Raw genomic sequence first — 27,279 nt, 5'->3', positions numbered from 1 at the left:
CTCCCCTGCAAGCTTTTCCCCGGTCCGTGCTTCCTCTTCTCGCCTCTGGCTCCACTTCTCTCCCCCAAATTTCTTCTTCAACTTTGGGTGAACTTGGCCAGCCGCCCGCGTCTGCGATAGGGTTGCCTAGTAACTGCGGCGCACACCAGCCTGCGCGGGGCGGGAAGGTGGGGCGGGGGCTGGAGAGCGGCCTCCTGCGGCTAGTGCGGCCGGGGATTGGGCGCGCCTGACCTCATAGCCCCCTCCTCCTAGGTGCTCCGGGATCCTGACACCGGCTGCCCCCAAACCCATCCCCATCCTCCTGGCCCTCCGCGCGGGGACTCGGGGCTGACGTCAAGGGAAGGAGGTAGTGAGGTCATGAAGGAAGGAAAAGCGCCTGCCCTGGGAGATTGGATGGGGGAGTGGCCGCGCCTGGGGGACCGTCCCGTCCCGCAGGTGGAGGAGGGGCGGGAATTCTAGATCCGGAGCGAGACGCAGCCCGAGGCCCTTGCTGCCTTTACGACTGTGAGCCCGGGGCTGGCCTGACTCCCGCATCTAAGGCTGTCTTTCCCGGGAGTTCCCAGAGAAGTGCAGGGACGCGCCCCTTCTGTTTCTAACACCTGCGGCGCGCGGACTGGGGAAACCTTTTTTTTTTTTTTTTTTTTTTTTTTTCTCAGAACATCCGGTTTATCTTTTCGAATCTTGGATTCCTCATCACATTTTCTTGGGGGACGGGGAGGCAGGCAGTGCGCAAGGACATGAAATGGTCGCACCTCCACATCCTTATTTTTCTGTCTCCCTAGTTAGAAATCATTCCTGTTCTGCACCGCAGGCGCGGCATTCTGCCCCATGCCTGCCAGCTCAGCGCCTCCCCTCGGTGGGTCAAGTCCCTGGAATGGGGGCATGATTCGCACCTATTCTCCGCGGTCAATCTCCTCCCCTAGCAGAATTGGCAGCTGGGCGGTTGCCATTCTTCCAGAGTAGCTGCTCCCGTCCATTGCCAGGGTGTCATTGCTGTTATTCTAGTAGCCATCAGGATGGCTGTTGGAACGGTTCCCGCTTAATGACCTTGGTCCACCCCTTCCTCCTTGGATCCTGTAGACTCAGTTGGTGTCTCACACTAGGCTGAGAGAAGACCTAGAGTGGTCTTCTCTGACGCTGGAGTGGGCGCTATTGAGATAGGAAGTTTTCTTGGGGGTTGGGGACTGAAGGCACTGCAGTCCCTTGCATCAGTGACACACGCATCCCTTACTCCCCTCTCCCAAGCCGAGATTCTCACCCTGTGGGCCCCTAGGAAGGGGTCCATAAGAGGACCTGGCAGCCTTGAAAGAGGTGTACAAGAAAAAGCGATCACTACCGCTGGTTTAATAGCAATTCTCCAGGGTGCCTGTGGTGGAGTTTGACTTAGGTCTGACTTTGTGGTTGCCAGGGAAGTAGCAAAAATTACGTACATTTTTACATTTTCTAATCCAGCCTCTGGCCACTGTTTTAAGCACTTTGTCAAAAATTCACCTTTCAGAAGTATTTGTTTCTTTCTTTATAATTCATGAACTTTCTTTTGTCCTGTTATTTTTTACACGAATCCAATAAAAATACTATTTTTTTTCCTCTCACAGAAAATTTCCTGAGTAGTAACATCTCAAAAAAGAATTTGTGACCCCTGTAGGAAGAGTTTGTTCCCTTGAAATTTGTACTCTCTAAATCTTGAAAGCGCCATTCACCTTAAATTAACATTTCCAGTTTTCAAAGATCCGGTGCTTCCCTTGCAGTCCAAAGATGAATGGGCAGATATAGGGACGTTTTAAAACTGGGTCTGTGCACCAACATTACTGCAGTTATATGGTTTCCTTCTTTCCCACTCCTAAACAAGTTTGAAAGGGTATTTAAATGCTTTTGTGAATGCAGTGTTTGAAAAAAATCATAAAAATAGAGCTGAACTTTAATTGTGTAACCACCTAACTTTTGGATTTTAGATATTCAGTGGTCCCTAGTTTCATTCATTTTTCTGTCTAAAATTTGGGATTTTCTAGGGAAAGCTTGCTTGTATTTTGTTTGCCTTGCTGCATTTGACCCCCTGAGGCCGAATGCCCAGCTTTCCCCCCTCCCCCACTGAACTTTTTTCTCCCTGGTCTTTCTTTTTTTTTTTTTTTTTTGAGACAGAGTCTCACTCTGTTGCACTGGAGTGCAATGGCACAATCTTGGCTCACTGCAACTCCGTCTCCTGGGTTTAAGCGATTTTCATGCCTCAGCCTCCCAAGAAGCTGAGATTACGGGTGCCCACCACCACACCTGGCTAATTTTTGTATTTTTAGTAGAGACAGGGTTTCACCATGTTGCTCAGGCTGGTCTCAAGCTCCTGACATCAGTTAATACACCCACCTTGGCCTGGAAAAGTGCTGAGACTACAGGTATGAGCCGCCGCACCGGGCCTTTCCCCAGTCTTTGGATCTACTTTCCCTTGCCAGCCTAAAAGAAAGGTAATGGTACAGATTTGACATTAAACAAGCAGAGTACAGTGTGGAGTGTGCTTTGAGGACTTTTTCAAAATCCCAGTTCGTTCCTTGTCCCCCATACAGTTCCCTCCTTTCTCTCAGGTGACAGATCTGAGGGGTTACAGCTGCATATTTATTTGTTGTGGCTATGAACAGCAGTGAATAGAAAATGCACCACCCAATCAACAGCTTATGGGAAGTGACGGGGTGATTTTTCTCCATCCTCCTTACCCTCTCCCTTCATGTAGAACTTGGGTGGAGTTTTGTGTAAAGGTCACTAGCATTTCTGAAACCAGGTGTTTGCCCTTATGGAACCCAGTGATCACTACTAGATGAAAGCATGAGTCCCTATAATATAACAACTGGAATTTATTGCATGCCGACTATATGTTGCTGTGTACGATGTTAAATGGTTCATTCAGTTTACTCATTTAACCCTTCTAACTACTCTTTGAGGCAAGTACTATAAGTTCTAGTTTACTGATGAGGAAATAAGTTCAGCCTCAAAGTAACTTGCCCAAGATCACATGGTACACGAGAATTAGAATCAGGATTTGATCCTTAGTCTCTGACTTCACAGCCCACCTGTGCTCTGAATCACCAAGTGACACCAGACCACGCAGGATTCCCCACCTGATTATTCCCCTTGTGTAGTCAATGTATCACTTTTGCTGATAAATCATAAGAGCACGTGCTTCTGTAGACTTACCATGTACCAGGTATCACTGTAAGCACTTTGCAAGTATAGACTTATTTAATCCACCTAGGGACTCTCTGAGGGGCACAACAGGTTATCACTCCCATTTTTACAGAGGAGGAAACTGAAGCCTTGAGAGGTAAATTTCCCCAGTGTGACAGAGTTAAGGGACGGAAGTTTTGTTCAAATTCAAGTTATACACCTCCAGAATCCATCCTTCTACCCTCTGCATTTGCTTTCTCTCTAGATGGGTAAGTGCCATTCTCTTTTTGAAGGTGGCATCTGTCCTCAGTCTTACTAGAGGATGATCTTCTACTTCTCACAGTTGTGAAAGAAGTCCAGTTACCCACAACTTTTACCCATAGTTTTCAACAGAAAGTTCTCAGTGGTTTAGGACAGTTTTTTTCCCTGAAGGCCATTATCAGAAGCAGACTTGAGCATTTTCCTGAAGTCCTAACTCACAGAGCAGCTGTTTTTGAAACTCCAGACTCCTGCAGCTTCATCTTTACCACTGGGTGTGAACTGTTTGGGTGAATTTCAGTCCAGGCACCTAAAGAATCACAGGGCAGAGACCTTTCTCCCTGTCCATCCAGACCCAGGAAGAATGACTGCTTCTAGGACCACCCTGATTTGGGCTTGCCCAGAGAGAAGGTCCCGGGGAAAAGCATTCTCCTGTCAGTGAAGGGAGTAGTAGGGTCCAACCTTAATAGGCACAATTACCCCACTACTTTCTACCTAGAAAAGGCAGCTAGCTCGGCCTTTTCTGCTCTCTTTTTTTCCCAGGGTCCCTTTGCCTCATCTGTTTGCTGACCTCCTTGGAGACCCCGTCCTTGAAAGATTGATCCTCATAGCTACTTTGAAAAGTTCTGTGCACTGTGTTTGAAAAATATTTCCATGCACACTGATTGTTTCTTTTAGGCATTCTAGTACTTTCATTTTCCTTTTGCTGTTTTATTAGGTTTGCATATTCTTTAGCAACTGTGCTACCAATTTAAATGAGGATATTTCCTTTTGCTATACTTTGCCTGTTAGCAGGTAAAACCACTCAGACTCTGGAAGCTATCATTGCTAGTCTGTTTTGGACTGAATGTTGATGATTCACAAATGGTGACATTGACAGTGGAGCCTGTTACAAATAGCTTGTTTTTCATGTGAGAGAAACTTACTTAGCAGCTGTAGAGTTTCTGGGAAATCTTGGGTTCCACATCTCAGTGGGAAGTGATAATCCACCACTTGGCTTGGCCTTCAACATAGACATAAATCAGATGACAGCCCATGCCCAAAAAATAAAATGATAATTAACAATGCCTCTTTCACTTGTGTACCTCTGCACATTTTACACTGTCTTTTCACTTAGTACAAAATCAGTATCTGTTTACCGCATAGATAGACAGAAGGTGGAAGGTCTGAAATGGCCTCCAGGGTGATGGGCAGTGTTCTCAAAGCCACAGGCTTGAATTAAACTTGTCTCCAAGGAGGAGGAAAAATCTAGTTCCAAATATTCCTGTAACTTTTGTGCTGACCAAGTGTTTATTAATAGAAATTGAATCCCCAGTGGGTTTTTCTTTGGTTAGCTGGTGAGCTTGAGAGAAATTACAATACCAAGAGAGTGACTGTGAAATAATTATTCATCATGGCCTGCTGGGCAGAAATTTCTAGGCAAGCAGGCTGCAAGGCACCTCAAAGGGAAGAGCACAGGAAAAGGGTGTGTGGAAGTCTGGCTGCACCCTCTGTTAGGTTATTAGGTAGAGTAAACTCACTGAGGCCTTCTGTTGGTGCGGGGCACAGCTATGACAGAAAAAGCTGGAAACATGCATTCTAATCACAGATGCCAGTTATCTCTACTTTGAGCCTTTTTTATTTTATTTTATTTTTTGGATCATCTTCCATGATGTTACCTTGCCAGCCAGCAACTATGAGGCAGAGATGACCCTAATCTCAGCCAGGTTAGATGGTTCTATTCCCTTGATGACATGAATTATTCTGCTGAATGTAATAAACAGACTTAAAGATGAAAATGTGCTTGAATCACACATGCATTTGAGGAGTGGAGGAGTTCTCGTCTAGATAATAGCTGAGGTTTTTTTCTTCCTTTCTTTATGTGCAGAGGTCGAGAACTTAATAATACTGCAGTTCAGGCCAAAATAAACTCTATATGATCTACTACTGATTTCCTTTTAAGCTCCCCCTTTTTGCTAGGACTGACTTCCTTTTATTTTACTCCAACTTGCATTAATCCCAGTTATAGAAGTTTCTTTCCTCTTTCCCTTGCCTCCAACTTCAAACATTCTTACATAGGAAACAAGTGACTTTTTTTTTTTTAAAGATCTTAAAAAATATAAAGAACACCATGACTTTTGGAATACATTTTGGCAGCCTGCAATTTGAGAGTTCACTTCCGAACAGGCAGAGTTAGACGGTTGGAGCTGAAGTGCCTACGTGACCACAGTGGTCGCTGTAAACCAAACCACCTGCTTATCTCATCTCCTCTGGGAATGAGGTGGTCGGCACCTACAGTGGTTACTGAGTAATTAGATGCTTCATTTGCCAGAGGCTGTGTATTCCTTAAATGAAGCTGCGTCTTTCCATGGGCTTTCATGATGAGAGCTGGGTGTTGAGCGATTGCCCAAAGAGATCAGAGCCTGAGCACGCTTGGTTGGGCCCAGTATTTTTAGCTCCAGTTCACATTTTTGTCCTCTCCCCAGCAGCCGTTATTGTCATTGCTGTCATTGACTTCCACGTGAAAGGTTGTGCCAGCCAGGCCCACTGACTGCGCAGCGAGGAGCCCCAGCCAGCAGAAGGCAGGATGTGGTTGAAACTGTGCTCTGATCCTATCTCTGGCCTCAGGAAACCTATTAGTAGCTTGGGGATTTTTCTGAAAGTCCTTCTTTCCCATAGTCCTCTCCACTTCTCTCCTCTTCTGAGAGTTTCAGGCTAAGCAGTCAGGACAGCTAGAATCGCAAAGTGGTCTTCTACTGGGATCTTGGCACACTGTCCTTAGTAAGCTGAAGAGGATGCATGGGGCATCTTGCAGCATCGTCATTTTCTAGAGACTGAGTAGGTCACGATGCTCCCTTGAGCCTATTCTCTTTCACCTCCAGACTCTTGTCTGTATTATTATAATTATTATCATATGAATGGTAGTGAAAGGATGAGGCTCAGAGGCCACATAATGCCAGAGTGCCTTCATAGGCACAGGGCAGAGTGAGGGTGCAGGCACCAGGCATGCCAGCACTAGGCCTCTTTCTGTGTCTCAATCCTTATGTAATAAATGGGGACTAATAATTACATCTGCCTCACAAAGTTGTGAGCAGTATTGAGAATGTGTGAAAGTGCTGTGCAAAACTTGGAGGTTAGAACAAATTAAAGTATATTATCTGTATCGTCTTCAAAGGGCCATTGAGGGCATTACCTTCTATGGACCTCACAACATTCCTGTACAGTTGGACTGACTGAGGTTAATATTCCCATTGGACAGATGAGAAAACTGAGGGGCAGGGAGCTGCACTGATTTGCTCAATGTCCCAAAACTTATAGAACATCACTGTCCAGTAGAAACATAACACAAGCCATACATGTAATTTGAAATTTACTAGTAACCACATTCAAAAAATGAGAAACTGTGAAGTTAATTTTTCAAATAGCATATTTGACTCAATATAGCCAAAAATCTTATCATTTTTAATGTGTGGCATGAGTCACAGGTGGCCAGTGGCTACCATATTAGTCAGTACAGTACACAGTATTTATTAAGTACACACTAGAAAGAGTCATATATGTAAGACATAGGCCCTGGATTTGAGAAGGTTTGCCTTCTGAGGGTCAAGAAAATACCATTAAAAATATTGGCTAGGCAGGGGGGCTCATGTCTGTAATCTCATCACTTCGGGAGGCCGAGGCGGGTGGGTCACCTGAGTGAGGTTAGGAGTTTGAGACCAGCCTGACCAACATGGTGAAACTCTACTAAAACTACAAAAATTAGTCAGGCATAGTGGCGGGTGCCTGTAATCCAGCTACTCCAGAGGCTGAGGCAGAAGAATCGCTTGAACCACAGAGACAGAGATTGCAGTGAGTTGATATAGCATCACTGCACTCTAGCCTGGGCAACAGAGGGCTAAAAAAATTTTTTTTAATTTTCTCTTTGGGGTACTTCCTTATGGAGACCTTGGGAATCAATCAGACTATTCCTTAAGTCTGTGAGAAAATTTCCAACTCATAAAGTTAGATATTTGGGATTCATTCACCCTTCTGCGTCAACGTCTGTCACTCACCTTTCTTTCCCAGCTCTCTTGAAAATTATGATTTTCGGAGTCATATGAAAGGATGAAATAGTTTCAGAAAGATCTCACATTCCCAAAGGGCCTAGGAAAATTGTCAACTGGGGCTGAGTGATTTTAGTTGGTGAACAATTTTTTAAAAATTAGTGACAAAAATATAGAGCTGCCTGGGGAATACAATGCCTGTTGGCTGAGATTAATGGCAAGATTAATAAATGGATTGCTTGATGAAAAGGCGCAGGAGAACAAAAACCAGTAGAAAGATTGTGGAGGAGGCTGCTTATTAATGAACTGTCAGCCCAAAGAAAGTTCAAGAAACTCTCCCGTGGTAAATGCAGCAGGCTGGCACTTCTAATAAAAGTTGGGGTCCTTCAGGAATTAATTACTCCAGCCTTACAGCAAGAATTTGTGGAATTGCAAAATGTTGTGGCACAGACCAGCACGGGCTGCTGCTGCAAGCCGGGAAGCTGCAGGAGAAACTCATCATTTTTTTCCATTGATATGTAGGATATTGTAGTAGCATAATAGCTGGTCAGACACAGGGATGAGTGACGGCGTCCAGATATACACTGACTAATGAAACGGCACATACTTTGAGTTTGAAGTCACTTCACTTTTCATATGCAAAATTCCCTCCTGGAATCTGATTTCCTCCTTATCCTGTATACCCACCACTAAGGAGTTCCGAATAATTTTCAGAGTTATTATATGAGAGTCAGATGGACTCTGCCACGATTTATCAAGCTATGTGGAAAGAGAGCATAGAATTCATTTATTCTGAGTTGCTATAATTTCCCTCTCCCCTCCACAAGTTCCCAGTTATGCTTGGCCTGAAAAAAGCCTTTCTGAATTAACATTTCATGTTGCCTCTGCACAGCGAAGCGGCCTAAGAATGCCAGGACCAGACAGAGATGGTCTGAAATCTGCAACCTGAAACCACACATCAGATATTGAATAACTCTTATCTTTTTTCACTTCTGCCATGAAGGTAGAGTGAAGTGTTTCTTCTGTAATGTGTTTAGAGCAAGGGGTCCCAGGCAAACTCTTAGTTTCTTGGGTCTCAAATTTCATAATTAACCATTTCAGTTCAGGCCTAAATTTATTCCTGATGGAGCTTGGTAACTTAGGAGATCTCTGGCAATTGATTCATGTGTTCGTTTTCTAGAAATGAGATTAATACAGAGGGGACAGAACAGCTTTTGGTTGGTTTAATGGTGGTATAAGACTCTTCTGTGGAGTCTTAATATAAACGATCAGTCATTTCCCCTCATAGAATCTTACAGAACTGGGCTGTTTTTTTTAAACATTTGACTTGTACTAATATTATAAAACATATAGAAAATGATTCCTTCAGCTGTGCATCGAGTTTATCATCATCTTTCTTCTGCTTGTCACATTTTTGCTTTCTAGACCATTTATCACCCATCACTCTTTGACTTTTCAGACCCTCATAATCCACATGATACTTATCCTTTTGATTAAAACAACTTAATGGCCTTTTCACGAATAATTAATCTGCTGTCTTTACTTTCAGCTCCAGGCTTTTAACTTTAATGTTGAGTTATCCAGCCTGCGTTGCCTTTCAAAGTTTCACTCCCCTTAGCCTTTTCCCCTCAAAGGTTTCATACTTCTTTAGTAACTTCGATGGTTGCCATACTAAGGTTTTAAAAAATGCTTCCGAGTTACTCTCCCATCTTTTCTGCTGTGTATGAAGTGTATAACTGCGCAGAGATCAGTGGGATGAAATGAACATAATTTCAGACTTGGATATTCTGTCATTCTGGAAAATGTGGAGGCTTCCACTCTCAAGAAAAGTTAAAACTCCGTTGCTTTTGAAGAAACAATAGCGTATTATTTTGTGCTTATGTGTTTCTAACTCTGGATGTTTTTTTAACAGTGACAATTTATACCAGATGACCTCCCAGCTTGAATGCATGACCTGGAATCAGATGAACTTAGGAGCCACCTTAAAGGGGTAAGGTCTTCTCTATTCCATTGCCTTTCCACAGTAACTCACACCTGTTTGAACCATTTTAAAGGTGCTTAGAATTTATGAAGAGAGTACAGTTTTAGAAGAATGGGCAGAGCTCTCTGTGGCATTAGAATGCTTTCCTCCTTCCCCTAGTTGATAAGTTCTGTTCAGTATTAAATTTTCAAAAACATAAATAGGTGGTGTCTCTATCTGAAACAAGGAATATTGGGGACAAAGCCATTCAACCTCATTTAATAATTGGGTTTTACTATGATGTCACAGTTGTTAACCATTCTGCTATCTTATCAAGAGGTGCTTTGGGTGTACAAAGTCCAGGATCCAAATTCATATTTGTGTGATGCTGATCTGGGCAATCCACAGTCCGATATGCCCATACCTGATTGCACCAACAGAGTTTTTCTTTCCATACTTGACCATACAACCATAATAGGGAGAATACAGCCAGGAAACATAGGAAGGGGCTACTCTTTGCACCTAAAAGTGAAAAAAAAAAAGAAGGTGGGACTTGCTTTCATCAGTGAAAGAACTCTTTTCATTTTCTAATAAATATGAAGAGATGGGCAATAGCATAGAACACTCATGAAGTGCCTGCAGCATGTCAGGTGCTCTTCCAGGTTGCCTCATCTTATCTTCCCAACACCTTCATGAGGGCTAAGTACTGCATGGTTTACAGATGAGTAAACCAAGCTCAGAGTGTTAACTTACTTCCCAAGTTCACATCCTACTAAGTGCTGGAGCTGGCATTCCAAGTCCACATCTGATTCCAAAGTCCAAGCTCTTTGCAGCCTCCAGGTGGTTCTTTCCACCCCACCATTGGCCCCAGTGGGACTGGGGACTCAGTTCAGCACTCTTGACACCTAGCTTGATGTCTCTGTATATTGAGGGGCTTTTCATTGGATTCTGGGATCTGGGGGGATTACCAGAGCCATGCATGCTCCATTCCCCACTCCCCACCTCTTCTTCTCTTCTAGAGTTGCTGCTGGGAGCTCCAGCTCAGTGAAATGGACAGAAGGGCAGAGCAAGTGAGTGGACAATGCGGAGATGGCCAAGCAAATGGCGTAGGCCTTATTGACTGGCACCTGGGGCAATGCAGGAGTTAGGACTGATGTGGGTAATCAGGGTAGCATTTGGTGGATGGGAAGAGTCTCTCTCCTCCGGCCCCACCTCTTCTTGTTCCTCTACACTGCTGGGGATGAAATGGAGGGAGTGGCATTTCTCTTCAGTGTGCTCCTGGAAAACAATTTAAAGATGATGCAGTAGGAATCCTGCTCATTTCTTTGTGAATATTTCACAAAATACTAAATTTGTAGCATTACATATGTTCTCGTTAGATCAGTCAAGTCTTTCAGTCTTAACTTACTTGCTTTTTCTTTATTTACGTTTAAGTGTCTCAGGGAGAACTTACCCTAAGTCAGAGGCCAGGCTTTGCGAAGATTTTTTTTTGGTTGTTTTTCAAAGTTTTTTAAAATTCCCAAACATTCACACCTTTCCCAGCCCTATACCCTGCACCCTGGGGCATTTCTGTAGCTGTTTCTTTTTCTTTTCTCTGCTTAAACTCGGCAATCAGCCACCCCCATTTCTTCTTCCTTGTGTTGGCCCAGTCCTGCTATTTGGTTCATCCTTAAGTAATCAACAGAGTTGTATTTCATCTTCCAAGACTTACTGTTGGAGTCTTCACTTCACTCCACCCCAGTATTTTTCAGCAATTTTACCCAGATCTTCTCTTCCTCTCTGGAAATCAAAGAAGAAGACTTCTGTTATTTTAAGTTATATCTCTCCTGTCTTTCATCCAGGGGACTGCTGACAGTTTTCGCTTCTTTCTACCTGTTCTTAACTTGTCTTAAGCTCAGGGCTTTTTGGTCCCACTCTTTCTTCCTGGCTCCCTTCCTTTTCTCCTTTCTCCTCTGCTCAGAACTTGATAACGTTCCCCAAGTTAAATGGCAAGGATAGACAGAACATGATTGTGAAGTGAGCAGTACGTTTCAGTTTTAAAAACATCTTCATGCTGTAATACAGGGGTTCGTTTGTTCAGTTACAAAAATCACAGATAAGGAATTTTGGCATGTATTTGCAGCTGGATCTTTCCATAGTTGAGATAATTTCGATACTTTTTAAGGTCTTTTGACACGTGCTCTTAGTCACTTGCTGAGGAGGCAGAAGCTATATTGTAAGGATGAAGCACAACGTGTCAACAGTTTCCTCTGTTCAGTCCTGCATAAGAAAAAAAAATGAGAAAAGTTTTCATTGGTCTGTTACTTACATTTGGAAAGGATTTCTGAAATAAAAATGTATTTTTCTTTTTCTTTTTTTTTTTTGAGACCGAGTCCCACTCTGTCACCCAGGCTGGAGTGCAGTGGTGCAATCTCGGCTCCCTGGAATCTCTGCCTCCTGGGTTCAAGTGATTCTCCTGCCTTATCCTCCTGCGTAGCTGGGATTACAGGCACTTGCCACCATGCCTGGCTAATTTTTGTATTTTTGATATAGACAGGTTTTCATCATGTTGGCCAGGCTGGTCTCTAGCACTTGACCTCAGGTGATCTGCCTGCCTCTGCCTCCCACACCTGGGATTATAGGTGTGAGCCACCACACCCGGCCTAAAAATGTATTTTTTTGGCTGGTCATGGTGGCTCACGCCTGTAATCCCAGCACTCTGGGAGGCTGAGGTGGGCGGATCACTTGAGCTCAGGAGTTTGAGTCCAGGCTGGGCAATGTGGTGAAATCCCATCTCTACAAAAAAAAAAAAAAAAAAAATTAGCCAGATGTGGTGGCACATGCCTGTAATCCCAGCTACATGGAAGGCTGAGGTGGGTGGATTGCTTGAGGCTAGGAGGCACAGATTGCAGTGAGCCAAGATCAGGCCACTGGATTCCAGCCTGGGCAGTAGAGTGAGAACCTTTCTCAAAACAAAACAAAACAAACAAACGACACACACACACACACACACACACACACACACGTATATTTATTGAATATTAACTTTATTTAGGGAGCTGTTATGAAAAGGGCTACATGACCCAATAGATAATTCCACAAAATAACAGCTCTTTTGCAGAGCAAAAAATTACAGTTAGCGAATTGTCTACCATCTGCTGTCACACTGTGAATTTATCCCCATATAACATACTATGCATCCATTTCCGATTCCATTTTGTGAATTGGACATTTACCTAAGGATGGATATGAACATTATTGGGTGCTGCATGAGGGGCTGTGCATGCTTCCTCTTCTGATCTGATCTTACAACATCTCCAGGATACTATGACCACATCCATCTTTCAGCTGAGGAGGGTGGAAAGATTAAACTAACCCAGGTCACATAGTGAGTAATGGCAGAGCCATGTTGGAATCAGTTCTGTCTGACTCCAGGACCTGGGCCCTAGATTAGAGCTTCTTAAATGGGTTGACTTTTAGACTGTGACCACGGTTAGAAATACCCTTCACAGTGAGATCCCATATACATGCATGTCCACACACACGCACCACAGATTCACACTGAGCAATACTCTTATGACGTGCTGTGTATGCCGATATTTTCTCTCTATCCCATTTCATTTTTTAAAAATGCTGATTATGACATACCAGATTGATTTTACCACCCACGGATGTGTCATGATCCACAGTCCATCTTGTTTTAGCATTCAAAAATGATGACATCTTGGCTGTCTTCTCCAAACTCATGAACAGCCCAGAATTGGATTCAGTTGAATCTGTAATTGCAGTAGAAAGTTTGGCTTTTCCCCAGGGGAGACCAATCTGAGCTGGGGTCATTGTTCTCTGGGATACTGGATTTACTTTCTTTTGCTGTGGTATGAAAACTATTAATATGGAAAATACATTTGAGAAAAGATATTTCATGAAGACAAATTCAGACACATGACTTTTTTCATTCATAACCAGTGTCTTGACACTGTTTGAAATCAATGGTAAGAAAAATCATGTGACAAGGTAGATCTATAACAGGAAAACTGGTGATTGAGTCATGTTTTAGAGAAGAAAGATATAATTTCCATATTACTCATAAAAAAGAGACATTATCAATTTTTTATTTAAAGATCATGTACCTCAGACTAAACCCCACTAAATGCTGGTTCAGATCTTCTTTCCTTCAAAATGTTACTTTTTAAAAAAGAAGCCTCACAAAGAATAGATTTGTTTCAAGTGTCCCAACCAAGTCCATGGAGACATCTTCAGTTAGATGTTAGGGAGCAGTGTCATGACGGGTGGGAATAGGATTTCATGAAGAATGTGGACAGGTGAAATGAAAATTTGCTGTGTTAGAGGTGGGATATACTTGAGTGGCTGACCCAGTCCTTTCTCCTCCTTCTCCCTTTACTCACTTTCTAATCTCTGCATACCCATTGGGATCACAGCTACTTTTATGACCTCCAATGAGATGAGAAGGTACTTTATGGAAAGAACCACTTTCTTCTCCCTCACCCCCAAATGAAGGAAATTCGATTTTTAAAGTGGGTCCCTGGGAGAAAACATTGCTGAGGAATCTTTCTAAGTATGAGTCCACCATTTTGAAGACTTCTATTTATGGTGTCCTGTGTTATCTGCTTTCTATTTCTTTGAAAACATTTTCTGTGTGTTCTCAATGGCTGCTGATTTCCGAACAAGCCTCTCCTACTCTGTTGGCCTCTGTTTTGTCTCTTCTAAAGAAAATATCCTGCAAAATGGAGAAACACATCAACCTTGACTGCGATCCAAGTTACTAAAACAAGGAAGACGTTATTCTCTGGGGACTCGGGTAGGGGGAGTGGGAAATCGAACACAATAGAAATGTGAAAGGAGTACTCAGCAAAATGAATGTCCTTTTGCTGGTCCAAGAAGTTCACAGGCTGTTGGGAACATGCAGTATTCAACCTGTGGATGCTTGAGAGGAAAACAAAAAAGACTCAACAATGAGTGATGTATGGTGAAAACAAAGCTGTGCGTTTTGGTAGGGCCAAGGCTGTCGAATCTGGAGAAAATCCCCGCTAGACATGGTCTCATCCCTGAGAACCTGTGCCAAAAGAGATAGCTGTCTTCTCTGGCTGAGAGCTCCAATACACAGCCCAGCACCTTCCCTCGTGGGCTCGTGAACATAAGGTACCCGTCCAAGAGATTTACTTCTTGGAAATAGATAGCTTGCTTTTAAGTGGCTCCTGGAGGCTGAGATGCAAAGTGAAGGTGGAGAGCCGCAGTTCTGTGAATATCAGCATTCCCGAGCCTGCTCCTTCATCTCCACCCCCAGCAACAAGTTATTAATTTCCCTCCTTTTAAACAGTTCCATTTAATGCTGTTGAAGCGGTTTTTTTCTGTATTATTGCATTGCATTCGACTTGACCTGGGGTCTGTTAACTCTACCAATCAGAAGGAAGAATGGGGCTCCCGGCTTTGATAAAGATGGAGGCTGCGACTTAGCTCTGTGTCCCTCTCACTTAGTGTGGACTGCTTCGGAAGCTTCTTTCCTTTGCTTCTCGCTTTCCTGCTTCTACTTTCCCCTCCCTGGATGCTGGCCTTTTCTACCCTTTTATTTTTGGACACACATTCATGAATGTATTGAATTGCTTTATTATGTGAGTAATGTGTATAAATTATAGAACAGTTAGAAAAGTGCAACTACACAGGGAAGGAAATTAAAACTCCCCCCAAAAGCCCAGATGAAACCAGGATGAAAATGATGTTGGCCAGGTGTGGTGGCCCACGCCTGTAATCCCAGCACTTTGGGAGGCTGAGGAGGGTGGATCACGTGGTCAAGAAATTGAGACCATCCTGGCCAACATGGTAAAACTCCATCTCTACTAAAAAAATACAAAAATTAGCTGGGCATGGTGTAGGCACCTGTAGTCCCAGCTACTCAGGAGGCTGAGGCAAGAGAATTGTTTGAACCTGGGAGGCAGAGGTTGCAGTGAGCCGAGATTGCACCACTGCACTCCAGCCTGGCACCTGGAGAAGAGTGAGACTGTCTCAAAAAAAAAAAAAAAAAGAAAAGAAAAGAAAGGAAAATGATGTTGCACACACTTTTAGACCCTTCCCTGTCCGTGCCTGTACATTTGTGTTATTTTCTTTCTTATAAAAATGATTGGCTTCGGGTGAGATTGAATTTAACAAATGGGTATTTATAGGCCATCGTGAAGTTGTCACGATAGCATTGACTTCTTGAAAATATTCTCAGCCCCTTAAGATATGCTCAGAAAATATCTTTGGGCTTTGCAGACTTACCTCCATACCATGGTTCTAATTGTTTTATTTTAATGCAAGGAATTATTTTCATCTCGTGGAGGTGAGGAAAAATGCCAGGTTTGTTTTGATCTGGAGAAGAAAGGAGCTGAATGGGAAAGATAGGAAAGAAAGGTTGGGGTGGGGAAGGGGGCCAAGTTGGAAATGAGAAATACAGTGATCTTAGCACAGGGGGGTGAAGTGAGGTTAATGAGGATTGATAAAAGTGTGTGTGTGTGTGTTTATGTTTATGTCTATGTCTGTGTATTGGAGAGGGAAAGGTTACATCAGATGAGTGGAAGATATCTTCTTTGGACTTCTCCTATCCCTGATCTCTTCTGAGATCCTCTACTCACTTTTATCCTTCTGCCTGTCATCTGCCCAAGAAAAGATCACAACCTCTAGGTAGAAGAACATTGATAGGGAAGCTACACTCATAAAAAGTTACCCAGATAAGTGTGTTTCTCCAAAACGAGGAGCTACTGCATATTTTGGTAGGAGTTTTTTTAATTAAAAGTAAACAAGTTTATTTATTCTAGCTTTATTTCTAACTCTCCATTTAAAAAATAACAGATGTATTCTGTATGCCTGGATAGTGACTTTATCTAAAATGAAAACAGCTATTTTCTTCTTGTTTATAAAAGTCACATAGGCTTATCATTTTTAAAAAAATTCAGACAGGACCAAAAATTATAAAGAGGAAAAGAAAATTCATCTGTTGTCTCATCACCCAGAGATAACTGTTTAAAAACAACATTTTGAGGTGTATTTATATCTGCAGAGAAAAAATTCTGGAAACATTTATCAGACTATTAACTGCAGTTACCACTAAATAGATTAGAGGGAAGAGACAACAGCCTGAAACAGATGGGTTGAGGAGATAAGAAGAGGAGGTGAACTGGAGACATAGAAAGATCACGCTTTCATGGAATTCTGCTGCAAAAGGGAGCAAAAAAATGGGGTTCTAACTGGCTGGGGAGGAAGACTGGGAAAAGGGGTGTTTTTGTTTTAAATTGTCCTGCTTTTATTTAGTTAATTACTTATCTTTAGATAGTAGTATCTGTATGTTTGTTTGCTGATGAGAATGACCAAGAGGAGGGAAAGATGGGCCGGGCATGGTGGCTCAAGCCGGTAATCCCAGCACTTTGGGAGGCTGAGGCAGGTGGATCACTTGAGGTCTGGAGTTTGAAACCAGCCTGGCCAACATGGTGAAACCCTGTCTCTACAAAAATGCAAAAAATTAGCTGAGCGTGGGGGCACATGCCTGTAATCCCAGCTGCCCGGGAGGCTGAGGCAGGAGATTTGCCTGAACCTGGGAGTCAGAGGTTGTAGTGAGCGGAGATCATGCCACTGTACTCCAGTGTGGGCAACAGAGCAAGACTCTGTCTCCAAGAATAAAAAGAAAAAAAGAAAAGAAAAAAAAAGAGGAGAAAAAAAATGGTGGATGGGAGGGGACAGAATCGCTGAAACAGCGACCTTGAAGGAGGTGGGAGAGAAGGGGCTCAGTAGATAAGTTGGTGGGGCTGGCTTTAGCTAGAAGCTGGGATAGTTCATCTAGTAACAATATTAATTTGTGAATTCTTTCTGCCAGGCTTGGTAGCTTATGCTTGTAATCCTAGCACTTTGGGAGGCTGAGATAGGAATTCAGGAGCAGCCTGGTCAACATAGCAAGATCTCATCTCTACAAAAAACAAAAAATTAAAAAATTAACTGGGCATGGTGGCATGCCTGTAGTCCCAGCTACTTGGGAGGCTGAGGTGGGAAGATTTCTTGGCCCTAGGAGTTCGAGGCTGCAGTGAGCTATGATGATGCCACTGTACTCCAGCCTGGGCAACAGAGTGAGACTATCTCTCTAAAAAAAAATAATAATAATAATAAAGAAAAAGAGTTCTTTCTTTATAAGAGTTCTTTTGCTTGTCATGTGTAATGAAAATATTTTCTCTGGTTTGTATTTTAATTCTGTTCATGGGTTGTTTTCTGTCAGATCTATTTCATGGTAAAAATAATAAGTTTTTGTCTCAGACCAGGCGCGGTGGCTCACGCCTGTAATCCCAGCACTTTGGGAGGCCGAGGCGGGTGGATCATGGGGTCAAGAGACTGAGACCATCCTGGTCAACATGGTGAAACCCCGTCTCTACTAAAAATACAAAAAATTAGCTGGGCATGGTGCTGCGTGCCTGTAATCCCAGCTACTCAGGAGGCTGAGGCAGGAGAATTGCCTGAATCCAGGAAGTGGAGGTTGCGGTGAGCCGAGATCACACCATTGCACTCCAGCCTGGGTAACAAGAGCGAAACTCTGTCTCAAAAAAAAAAAAAAAAAGTTTTGGTCTCATAGTTTCAAGCTTTTGACTCTTGAATCATGCTTAGCTTTTTCCCATCCCAAGTTTTTAAAACTATTTAATTATTTCTGGTATTTTAAAAATTTTACTTTTTTAAATAAAGAGATGGAGCATGTCACACTTAAAGAGTAAAATAATATTTATGTTGATCTAGTGGCATCTGTGCCAGGTTGTCACCAGCTCTAAGTGTCCATTCCCCAAATAAGATCTGATAAGTAGACATGAAAGTGACTTTTGAAATTACTGTGGCTACAGGGAAATTGGATATTCATTGAGTAAAGTGTTAAACCTAAGCATTCTGGCATAACCACTGAGAATTCCTAGGGAATGTTCCTGGATCTTTTGGCCCTAAGTCCCCTAGGGCTGATTAATTCAAGTCCAGCAATCTCTGGTTCATACGAGTACACGATGAGTACAGTATTCATGCAGAGATTTATTGTTTTGTTGCGTTTTGTTTTATTTGGTAGTTGTTCTCTCCTAAGTCTAGTTTATAACAGCCCCCTCCTCCCTTTTCTTCTCAGGCTATTGGTGGAAATAGCAGGTCAGCTGTCTGGTAGAATATCCCACAATCTGGATTTGGCAGATTGCTTCATCTTAGTCTTTTAAACTTGGGCCTCTCTCCCTGTGTTTCTTTTTTTCTGATCTTTCTCTCTTCCTCTCTCTCTCTTTTGTTCTTTCCCTCCCTCCCTCCTTCTCTCCCTTTCTCCCTCCCTCCCTCCCTCCCTTCTCCCTCCCTCCCTTCTCCCTCCCTCCTTGCCTTCCTCCCTCTCTCTCTCTCTCTCTCTCTTGCCAGGCTGGAGTACAGTGACAAGATCTCAGCTCACTGCAACCTCTGCCTCCCGGGTTCAAGCAATTTTCATGCCTCAGCCTACCAAGTAGCTGAGATTGTGGGCATGTGCCAGCATGCCTGGGCTAATTTTTGTATTTTTTTTTTTTTTTTTTTTTGAGATGGGTTCTCACTCTGTTGCCAGGCTAGAGTGCAATGGCGCGAGCTCGGCTCACTGCAACCTCTGACTCCCTGATTCAAGTGATTCTCCTGCCTCAGCCCCTAAGTGTCTGGGATTACAGGCTCATGCCACCACACTCAGCTGATTTTTGTATTTTTAGTAGAGGTGGGGTTTCACCATGTTGACCAGGCTGATTTCAAACTCCTGACTCAAGTGATCCGCCTGCCTCAGCCTCCCAAAGTGCTGGAATTACAGGCATGAGCTACACACAGTGCCTGGCCTCCCCTGTATTTCCTAGAGGCTTGATTTGATTTGTGCTTTTTTCCTTCTTCACTACCTTCCTTCCCTTCTCTCTCTCTCTTTCTTTCTTCTTCTTTCTTTCTTCCTTCCTTTCTTTCTCCCTCTCCCTCTCTCCTTCCTTCCTTCCTTCCTTCCTTCCTTCCTTCCTTCCTTCCTTCCTTCCTTCCTTCCTTTTCCTTTCTTTCTTTCTCTCTGTAAATGTAGTTGATGAGTGGCACTGTGTTCAGCCTCCTTTCTTGTGTTTAAACTTTAAGGAAGCACAATTTCTTAGCACGGATCCTTTGTTCTTGTTCCTCAGAAAGTGTCACACTAAACAAGGGGGTGATGGTTCTCAAGGCTTGCATCGGGGTTTATTGTCAACAATGAAAAGAATCAGGCATTTCAGCATCTCATTTATGAGCCCTGAGTATCAAGGGTGGGGAGAGAAGAGGGGTTGATGGGTAAATTCCATGTTTTGGAGACAGAAGAGTTTGAATGTCCCCAGGTGCTTCCCTTCAATCTGATTAACTCTGCAGAGGGGAGAAGACAGAGGTGAAGATGGGGAGATGCCTGCCTGGCCAATAACTAGAGGTGGGAGAGAGAAATGACAGGCCTAAGTTCCCCCTTTTTGAATATTCATATGAATGCTAATTGCCTTCCAAAGGCTCTTTTTCTTTTCTCTCTTTAACTCTTCTGTTGATAAGGGATTTCAGGGCGGCTCTGGTTTTCCTCATCTGTAAAACCTCAATTCCTTTTTATTAATCTTCATGTGCCTGTGGAATATCAAAGTTAATCATTTCTAAAGAAGCCACTCTTGCAATGTTAAGTGTTTGTTTTTTGTTTTTTTCTCCTGGGCCAAACCTCAGTGCACACGTTTTTAGTGTGAAGACGGCTCATAATTTATGTTATATGAGGGATATTTCTCTCATTTTGCAAACTTTTAAGAAAAGTATTGATGCATTTTTTGTGTGTGTTTTTTTGTTTTTGTTTTTGAGACGCAGTCTCACTCCGTCACCCAGGCTGGAGTGCAGTGGTGCAATTTCTGCTCACTGCAACCTCTGTCCCCTGGACTCAAGTGATTCTCCTGCCTCAGCCTCCCGAGTAGCTAGAATTACAGGCACCCACCACTTTGCCTTGTTAATTTTTGTATTTTTGTAGAGATAGGGTTTCACTATGTTGGTCAGGCTGGTCTTGAACTCCTGACCTCAGGTGATCCGCCCATCTCGGCCTCCCAAAGTGTTGGGATTACAGGCATGAGCCATTGTGCCCGGCCATGTTTATGCATTTTAAAGCTGTCTAGGAAAAGCAAACTTTCTCAGGATACATTTTTATGCATTTTAAAGCTGTTCAGGAAAATGTACAGTCCAGGCCACTGCCAGAAATGAAGCCACAAAGTGCTCTGCTGATAACTGCTTCTGCTTAGTTTATTTTCCCAGTTCAATAGAAAGAAAATTTGGGGGGGCGGGGGGTAAAAATCGTGCTCTGTTGCACATAAGCAGCTATTTCTATCAGTTAGCCTTGTGCTTTCTTTATACAAGAGGTCCCCAACCCCCAGGCCATGGACCCGTAGTGGTCTGTGGGAAGTAATTTCATTTGTGTAAGGTGATACAACTTAATGAATGACTCCTTGGGTTCTGCTAAGGATTGGAAAAAATATATATTTATGTATAAGTATATATTCTCTATATATTTATTGTTCAACATATATTTTATACATTTATGAATATATTATATATAACATATATGTATATAAAATATATAGATACTTTTTTTTTACAGACAGGGTCTCACTCTTGTCACCCAGGCTGGAGTACAGTGATGCCACTGTAGCTCACTGCAGCCTTGAACTCCTAGGCACAGGTGATCTTCCCTCTTTAGCCTCCCAAATAGCTGGGACTATCGCTATGCACCACCACATTCAGCACTTTTTTTTTGGAGAAACAGGGTCTTACCATGATGTTGCCCAGGCTGGTCTGAACTCCTGGGGCTTAAGTGATCCTCCTGCCTCGGCCTCCCAAAAGTGCTGGGATTATAGGCATGACATAGCTTAAAAAAAAAACATGAATTTTATTGATCTCAATCACCAGGCTCATGAGATGCATACAATAAGTTGCAGATTGGTGGCCCTTGGGCCGGATGTGTGTTTTATTTGACGTGACAGTGATTCTTATAATTTCAATTATTTTCAAGAACTTATAACTCAGGTGCTCTCAAAAAGTCCAGATTTCCTACTTTTTGATGACAATGGAAAGATGTAGCAATGCTGGATTGTTTACAGTCATTGGTTGGGAGAGCTGAGTTGTGGCTGCCTCTCTTGGTCAGAGGGTGGTGTGGCCAGGGTGGCCATCTCTGCGAGTCCAGCGCCATCTCATTCTTTAAGGCCTTCTTCATTTTACTTGTCTTACTTGGCCCCTGTAGGAATATTTGAGTCCGTGGCTCTGTTTTAAATTAAAAGAGTCCAATCCATATTCTGACCAATTTAGCAAACACATAAAATAACTGCCTCCTATCCAATAATCTGGAAATTCATGGAGAATAAGAGAGGTGACGGAAGAGTTGAGACAGATATATGTCTTCTTTTTAAGTAGGGAAAAAAAACCAAACTGGTGGATTCTGGAAACCACAGAGTTAACATGAATTACTGGGAAAGTTATTAAGCTAGATCTTTGAGAACAAGCTGGGGAGAAAACAGAGATCATTACCAAGGTTGGATAGTGATAGGCAAGACACGTGCCCAAGTCCATTTCTTTTTGAGTAGAATAACCAGCCCAATAGTGGAAGTTCACTAGTATAGTGGCTCTTCATTGCAAAAAGATATTTGATGTTTTTGAGGTTCTTGTAGACAAGATAGGGAATGATGGACTAAATACGTAAATGGATGATTTGTGCTTGGTTGAACAATAAAGGAACTGTTGTCTAAAGTATCTTTGTTAAGCTGGAGAGTGGCTTCTAGCACAGAGTGGCCTCTGTGGCTGGACAGGATGAGCAGTCACCTTACCCTGAACTTCCTCTCCCATATCTTTACCTGCCTGCCCCAGACCCACCGTTCTTTTCTTCACTTGGAACCATAGCCACCCTCATGACACTTTGCTGTTAATTCCTGTGATCTTCTTGAATATGTTGGTCAAGGACTCATCAAATCCCTTTTCCCTGTCATTCAGCAGGGTCAAGTATCTTACGTCTCAAAAGGAAGTGTACTAGGAAACAAAACAGAAAAACATGAACACTGTTTGAAATCTTTTTTTTTTTTTTTTTTTGAGATGGAGTCTTGCTCTATCACCCAGCCTGGAGTGCAGTAGTGCGATCTTGGCTCACTGCAACCTCTGCCTCCCGGGTTCAAGCGATTCTCCTGCCTCTGCCTCCCAAGTAGATGGGATTACAGGTGCATACCACCATGCCCGGCTAATTTTTGTAGAGATGAGTTTTGCCATGTTGGCCAGGCTGGTCTTGAACTCCTGACCTCAGGTGACCCACCCATCTCAGCATCCCAAAGCACTGGGATTACAGGCGTGAGACACTGCACCCAGCCTCAGTCACTGAGTTTAGAGGATGCAGAGAGGAGCAGGGAGTCTCTGTACTCAAGGCCAAGTTTACCATGGGGCAGAGGAGATAAAACACACAGATGGCTGTAAAACAGTAATCACTCAGTGGTTCTCCTGAAGGCAGAAATGAGAAGGAGGATTTCAGCTTGTTTTTAAAGCTCTCCTAAAATGGAATGGGCTCTCTTGAAAACTAGTCACCAGTCATGTTGATCAACTGTTGGGCATGAGCTAGAAGACATTTCTGCTTTGAATAGGGGTGGAATAGATGGCCTTTCTAGGTCCTTTCTATCTCTATTAGTCTATGGTTCCCAGACCACTGAGTTGCTTTTTTGAAACTTATTTAGAGAGAATTGTTACCATATCAAATGTCAGTAAGTTGTACTTCGTGTTCTGGACACACCACATTGGGAAATGTTGAATTGCAGGTTTCCACAGGTGGAATTGCACTGGTGTGTTTGTCTTTTGGAGACCCAAGTCCCCATAGGCAGGAGCCTGGCTGTTTTTCTTTATGCACCTGGTAGGAGAATCTACTGGTGTATTCGGCAGGTACAATCTTGTTGCTGCTTTTGTTTGTGGTTTGCATCTGGCTGTGAGGATTGCTGTTTCCTTTGCACGTCACAGCACTTCATTTCACGAGACAGTCTGTTCCCGTGCCCCCACCCTCCGGGAACCCAGCTAACAGCCAGAGCTCAGCTGTCAAGACAGATTTCGAATTTTACCCTTTGAGGGCAGAACTTTAATGCCGTGTCCCTAGAAATCCTTTAGTCCTAGAAAATGTGGAAAGTAGGCTGGGGCAGTGGCTCACTCCTGTGATCCCGGCACTTTGGGAGGCTGAGGTGGGAGAATTGCTTGAGCCCTGGAGTTCGAGACCATCCTGTGAAGAACATAGCCAGACGCTATTTCTACAAAGATAAAAATAAAAACAGCTGGGCATGGTGGGGCGCACCTATAGTCCCAGCTCTTCAGGAGATGGAAGCAGGAAGAACACTTGAGCCTGGGAGTTCAAGCCTGCAGTGAGCTATGATCGCACCATTAAACTCCAGCCTGGGCAACAGAGCAAGTTCTGAAAAAAAAAAAAAAGAAAGAAAATGTGTAAGTCACATTTTGGCTCCATACAGATGACCGAAGCAAGCAAAGGCAGCTTCTCTTCACAGCCTTGGAGGCAGAATGTTCTGGCAGCAGCATGGCACCATTGTGATCCTGCCCTCTTTCTGCTACCACATGACCATTGTCAGCACCTCTCACTTTCCCACTGTCTGTACGAAGTAATTGTGAGGAAGGCAGACACAGCCTCTTTCTCCTGGCAAACACGGTCTAAGGGCCAGAAGAGCATATGTTCTTTGGGTTTGGCATTTCTGCCTAATTTTTGCATGTTTGACCCTGGGGTTAGTTCTTTGAGACATTCCTCCTGCCCCCAGATATGTGAAAAATCACTTGAAGGATGTGCAGAGAAGGTATGGTAGGTTAGAGGGGCAGGCAGTTCTTTCTAAAATACTTGGAGCCAGAAGTAAATGTAAAACCCCACAGCTCCTGTGGCCCTAGTGGGGTGTGTACATTTCAGTTGTCCTGGCAGACACTCTTCCCTTCCAGGAACTCTCTCTCCTCTGAGTGAGTGCTGAGTTGGCTCCAGGCTTCCCCATACCCCATTAGATGGAATGGGCTAATTCACCCACCAGTTTACCTGCCTCCCTTCCCAGGACCCCTGGAACCGATGGCTAGAGTAAAGGAGGCAGAGAATAGAATTCTCAGGGCTGACAGCCAGTTAATCCCACCTGGAGACTTTTAAAAATGCTAATGCAGCTGGGCACAGTGGCTCACATCTGTAATCCCAGCATTTTGGGAGGCTGAGATGGGCTGATCACCTGAGGTCAGGAGTTTGAGACCAGCCTGGCCAACATAATGAAATCATGTCTCTACTAAAAATACAAAAATGAGCCGGGCATGGTGATGTGTGCCTGTAATCCAAGCTACTCTGGAGGCTGAGGCATGAGAATTGCTTGAACCTGGGAGGCGGAGGTTGCAGTGAGCTGAGATTGCACCACTACACTCCAGCCTGAGTGATATAGTGAGCACCTTCTCAAAATAAATACATAAACAAACAAACAAACAGATGCATCCCTCCCACACCCCCCACAAGCAGATTTACAGATTTCACAGACTTTATGATTCATCCATTTAGAGTGTACAATGCAGTGGTTTTTAGTATATTCACAGTGTATGACCATTACCACAATTTTAGGACATTTTCAGCAGTCATTTTCCATGTCTTCTTAACTCCCCCAGTTCAAGTCACCCAACCACTAATCTAGTTTCTGTCCCTATAGATTTGCTTATTCTGCACATTTCATAGAAATGCAGTGATACTGCCTGTGGCCTTTTGTGAGTGGCTTATTTTACTTAGCATGATATTTTAAAGGTTCATCCATATTGTAGCATGTATTGGTACTTTGTTCCTTTTTACTGCTGAATAATATTCCATCATATGAAGATAATATTCCATCATATGAAGATACTCTCTTTGGTTTATCCATTCATCCGTTGATGGACATTTGGGTTGATTCTACTTTTTGGCTCTTAGGAATAATGCTGCCAATGCACAATGTATACAAGTTTTTGTGTGGGCATCTGTTTTCATTTCTCTTGGGAATATACCAAAGAGTGAGATTTCTGGGTCATATGTTAACTTCATGTTTAAGCTTTTGAGGAACTGCCAGATATTTTGCAAAGCAGCTGCATCATTTTACAGAGCTATTTGATGAGAGCTCTCCTCAGTGCTTCTAGATGTGATTCTAATGTGCTGCTGGTGTGGGTGAGAAACCGTCTGACTCATCTGGAAGTGAAATCACTGTAGAGCAGATAGCAGCATCCTATCGGAAGGAGAGAATAATTTTAGAGCAGAACATCCGCCCCTTCCAAGTTGTCCTTTTCAGCATTGCACATCTTTCAGCTCTTCCTACGTTAACCTTGGTGCTCTGGTCCAAGGTTAACCTGAGCACCAGTGAGGGGACTAGTCAGTCGAATGCTGGAGGAAGATTCTCCATTGTCTCCACCTAGGGCGCAGGCTGGCTACCAAGAGTTAAGTTGATCTGGAAAACTGACCTGTTGTTTTAAGCAGAGTGGGGCCACTGATGTGTAATCCCCACTTCTGAGGACGCGACATCTCTTCTTGTAAGTGTCATCACTTTTTTGGTGCTATCTGGTAAAAACTGAGTCATGAGGTGTCGAAAAAAATTCAGTGCACTTAACGTGAAGCTTGAGGCATTCTGCTCATTCCTGAGATACTTGCAGCTGTCAGCCCTGCGGTTCAGATGGTAAACAACTTGCCGAGGATGAAACCCTGCCACTGTGGCTTTCTGCGGCTTGTCTGAGCGAGGCCCGGACGGTGCACGCCTTCGAGAATCGGAGGATGAGGGAGGGGCTGCGAGGTGGCGGCCCCGCCCCCCGCAGAACCCTGCATCTAAAATGGCCCGGTGGAGGGAGGCAAAAATCAACTATTTTTGTTCTGTGAGCTTTAAAAACAATCATTCCCACCTGATTGCAGATAAGCATTTCTAAATGGCGACTGTGAGCCACCCTGAGCCTTTTTTCCCCTTCTTTGTGTTTGCAGCCACGGCACAGGGTACGAGAGTGAAAACCACACCACACCCATCCTCTGCGGCGCCCAGTACAGAATCCACACGCACGGTGTCTTCAGAGGCATTCAGGTGAGCACGCAGAGAGGCCCCAGCGGGAAGCGGCCTGCGCTGTGGCCGGCCCTTTAGTTCCTTACTGATAGACTCTTTGGCCCTGGCAAGCCTCTTCTTCATTGCAGTCTCCTTTAACATCAGGGACCCCTGCTGGTCCCCTGGGTCTGAAAAGATGGCTGTGTGTTCTCTCCCAGAGAGGCTGCCCCCTGCCTGACGCAGCCCAAGATGCTCCCACAGAATCCTTTCCTTTCTGCCTTGACTGCTCCGTTTGATTTCTCCAGGGTGGGCTGTGCAGCTTTTGTATTTGAGCTAATTGGGTTTGAATTAACCGCCTGGACTTTTGACTTCTAAGATTTGTGCTACATCGAAGAGTGCCCACAGGAGGACCCATATCTTGCCAATTGTTGATAATAACACTAACTGTACCACCTATGGCTGGACATTTTCTGTATACCAGGCATTGTGCTAAGTTTTATACATAGACTTTAGAAAAATATGGACTTTACCCTATTAGTGCCATTTTGTATTGATGTGGTTCATTTGTAATAATTGATGAACCAATGTTGATACATTGTTGTTAAGTAAAACCCATAGTTTACATTAGGGTTCACTTTTTGTATTGTGCAGTTCTATGGGTTTTGAAAAATGCATAATGCCACGTACCTATTATTCTAGTATCATACCGAATAGTTTCACTGCCCTTAAAATTCCCTCTACTCCACCTATTCTTCCCTCCATCTTCTCCTCTCAACCATCACTGGTCTTTTTTCAGAATGTCGTATAGTTGGAATCATATTAGATGTAGCCTTTTCAGGCTGACTTCTTTTTCTTAGCAATATGCATG

The 27,279-nt window shown here is 43.6% G+C and overlaps 1 protein-coding gene across 9 annotated transcripts in view; it reads left to right on the top strand.

The window, feature by feature from the left end:
• The window catches only part of WT1 (WT1 transcription factor), a 46,440-nt gene that overhangs the window by 8,229 nt on the left and 10,932 nt on the right, over positions 1-27,279 (top strand). For 4 of the 9 annotated variants that reach the window (XM_078340805.1, XM_009007880.5, XM_009007881.5 and 1 more), the window contains exons 4-6: positions 9,343-9,420; positions 10,410-10,460; positions 26,357-26,453. In XM_078340805.1, coding sequence (XP_078196931.1) covers positions 9,343-9,420; positions 10,410-10,460; positions 26,357-26,453 — 226 coding nt within the window. Of the gene's footprint in view, positions 1-9,342; positions 9,421-10,409; positions 10,461-25,656; positions 25,918-26,018; positions 26,254-26,356; positions 26,454-27,279 lie in introns of those variants that run through there. The other 5 variants (XM_078340807.1, XM_078340806.1, XM_009007882.5 and 2 more) reach the window with 3 other exon arrangements.

This window comes from Callithrix jacchus, chromosome 10 (genome assembly GCF_049354715.1).
Source record: "Callithrix jacchus isolate 240 chromosome 10, calJac240_pri, whole genome shotgun sequence".
Lineage (NCBI taxonomy): Eukaryota > Metazoa > Chordata > Mammalia > Primates > Cebidae > Callithrix > Callithrix jacchus.
Note: the sequence above shows the minus strand (reverse complement) of the source record. Positions and strands in the feature narration are given on the sequence as shown.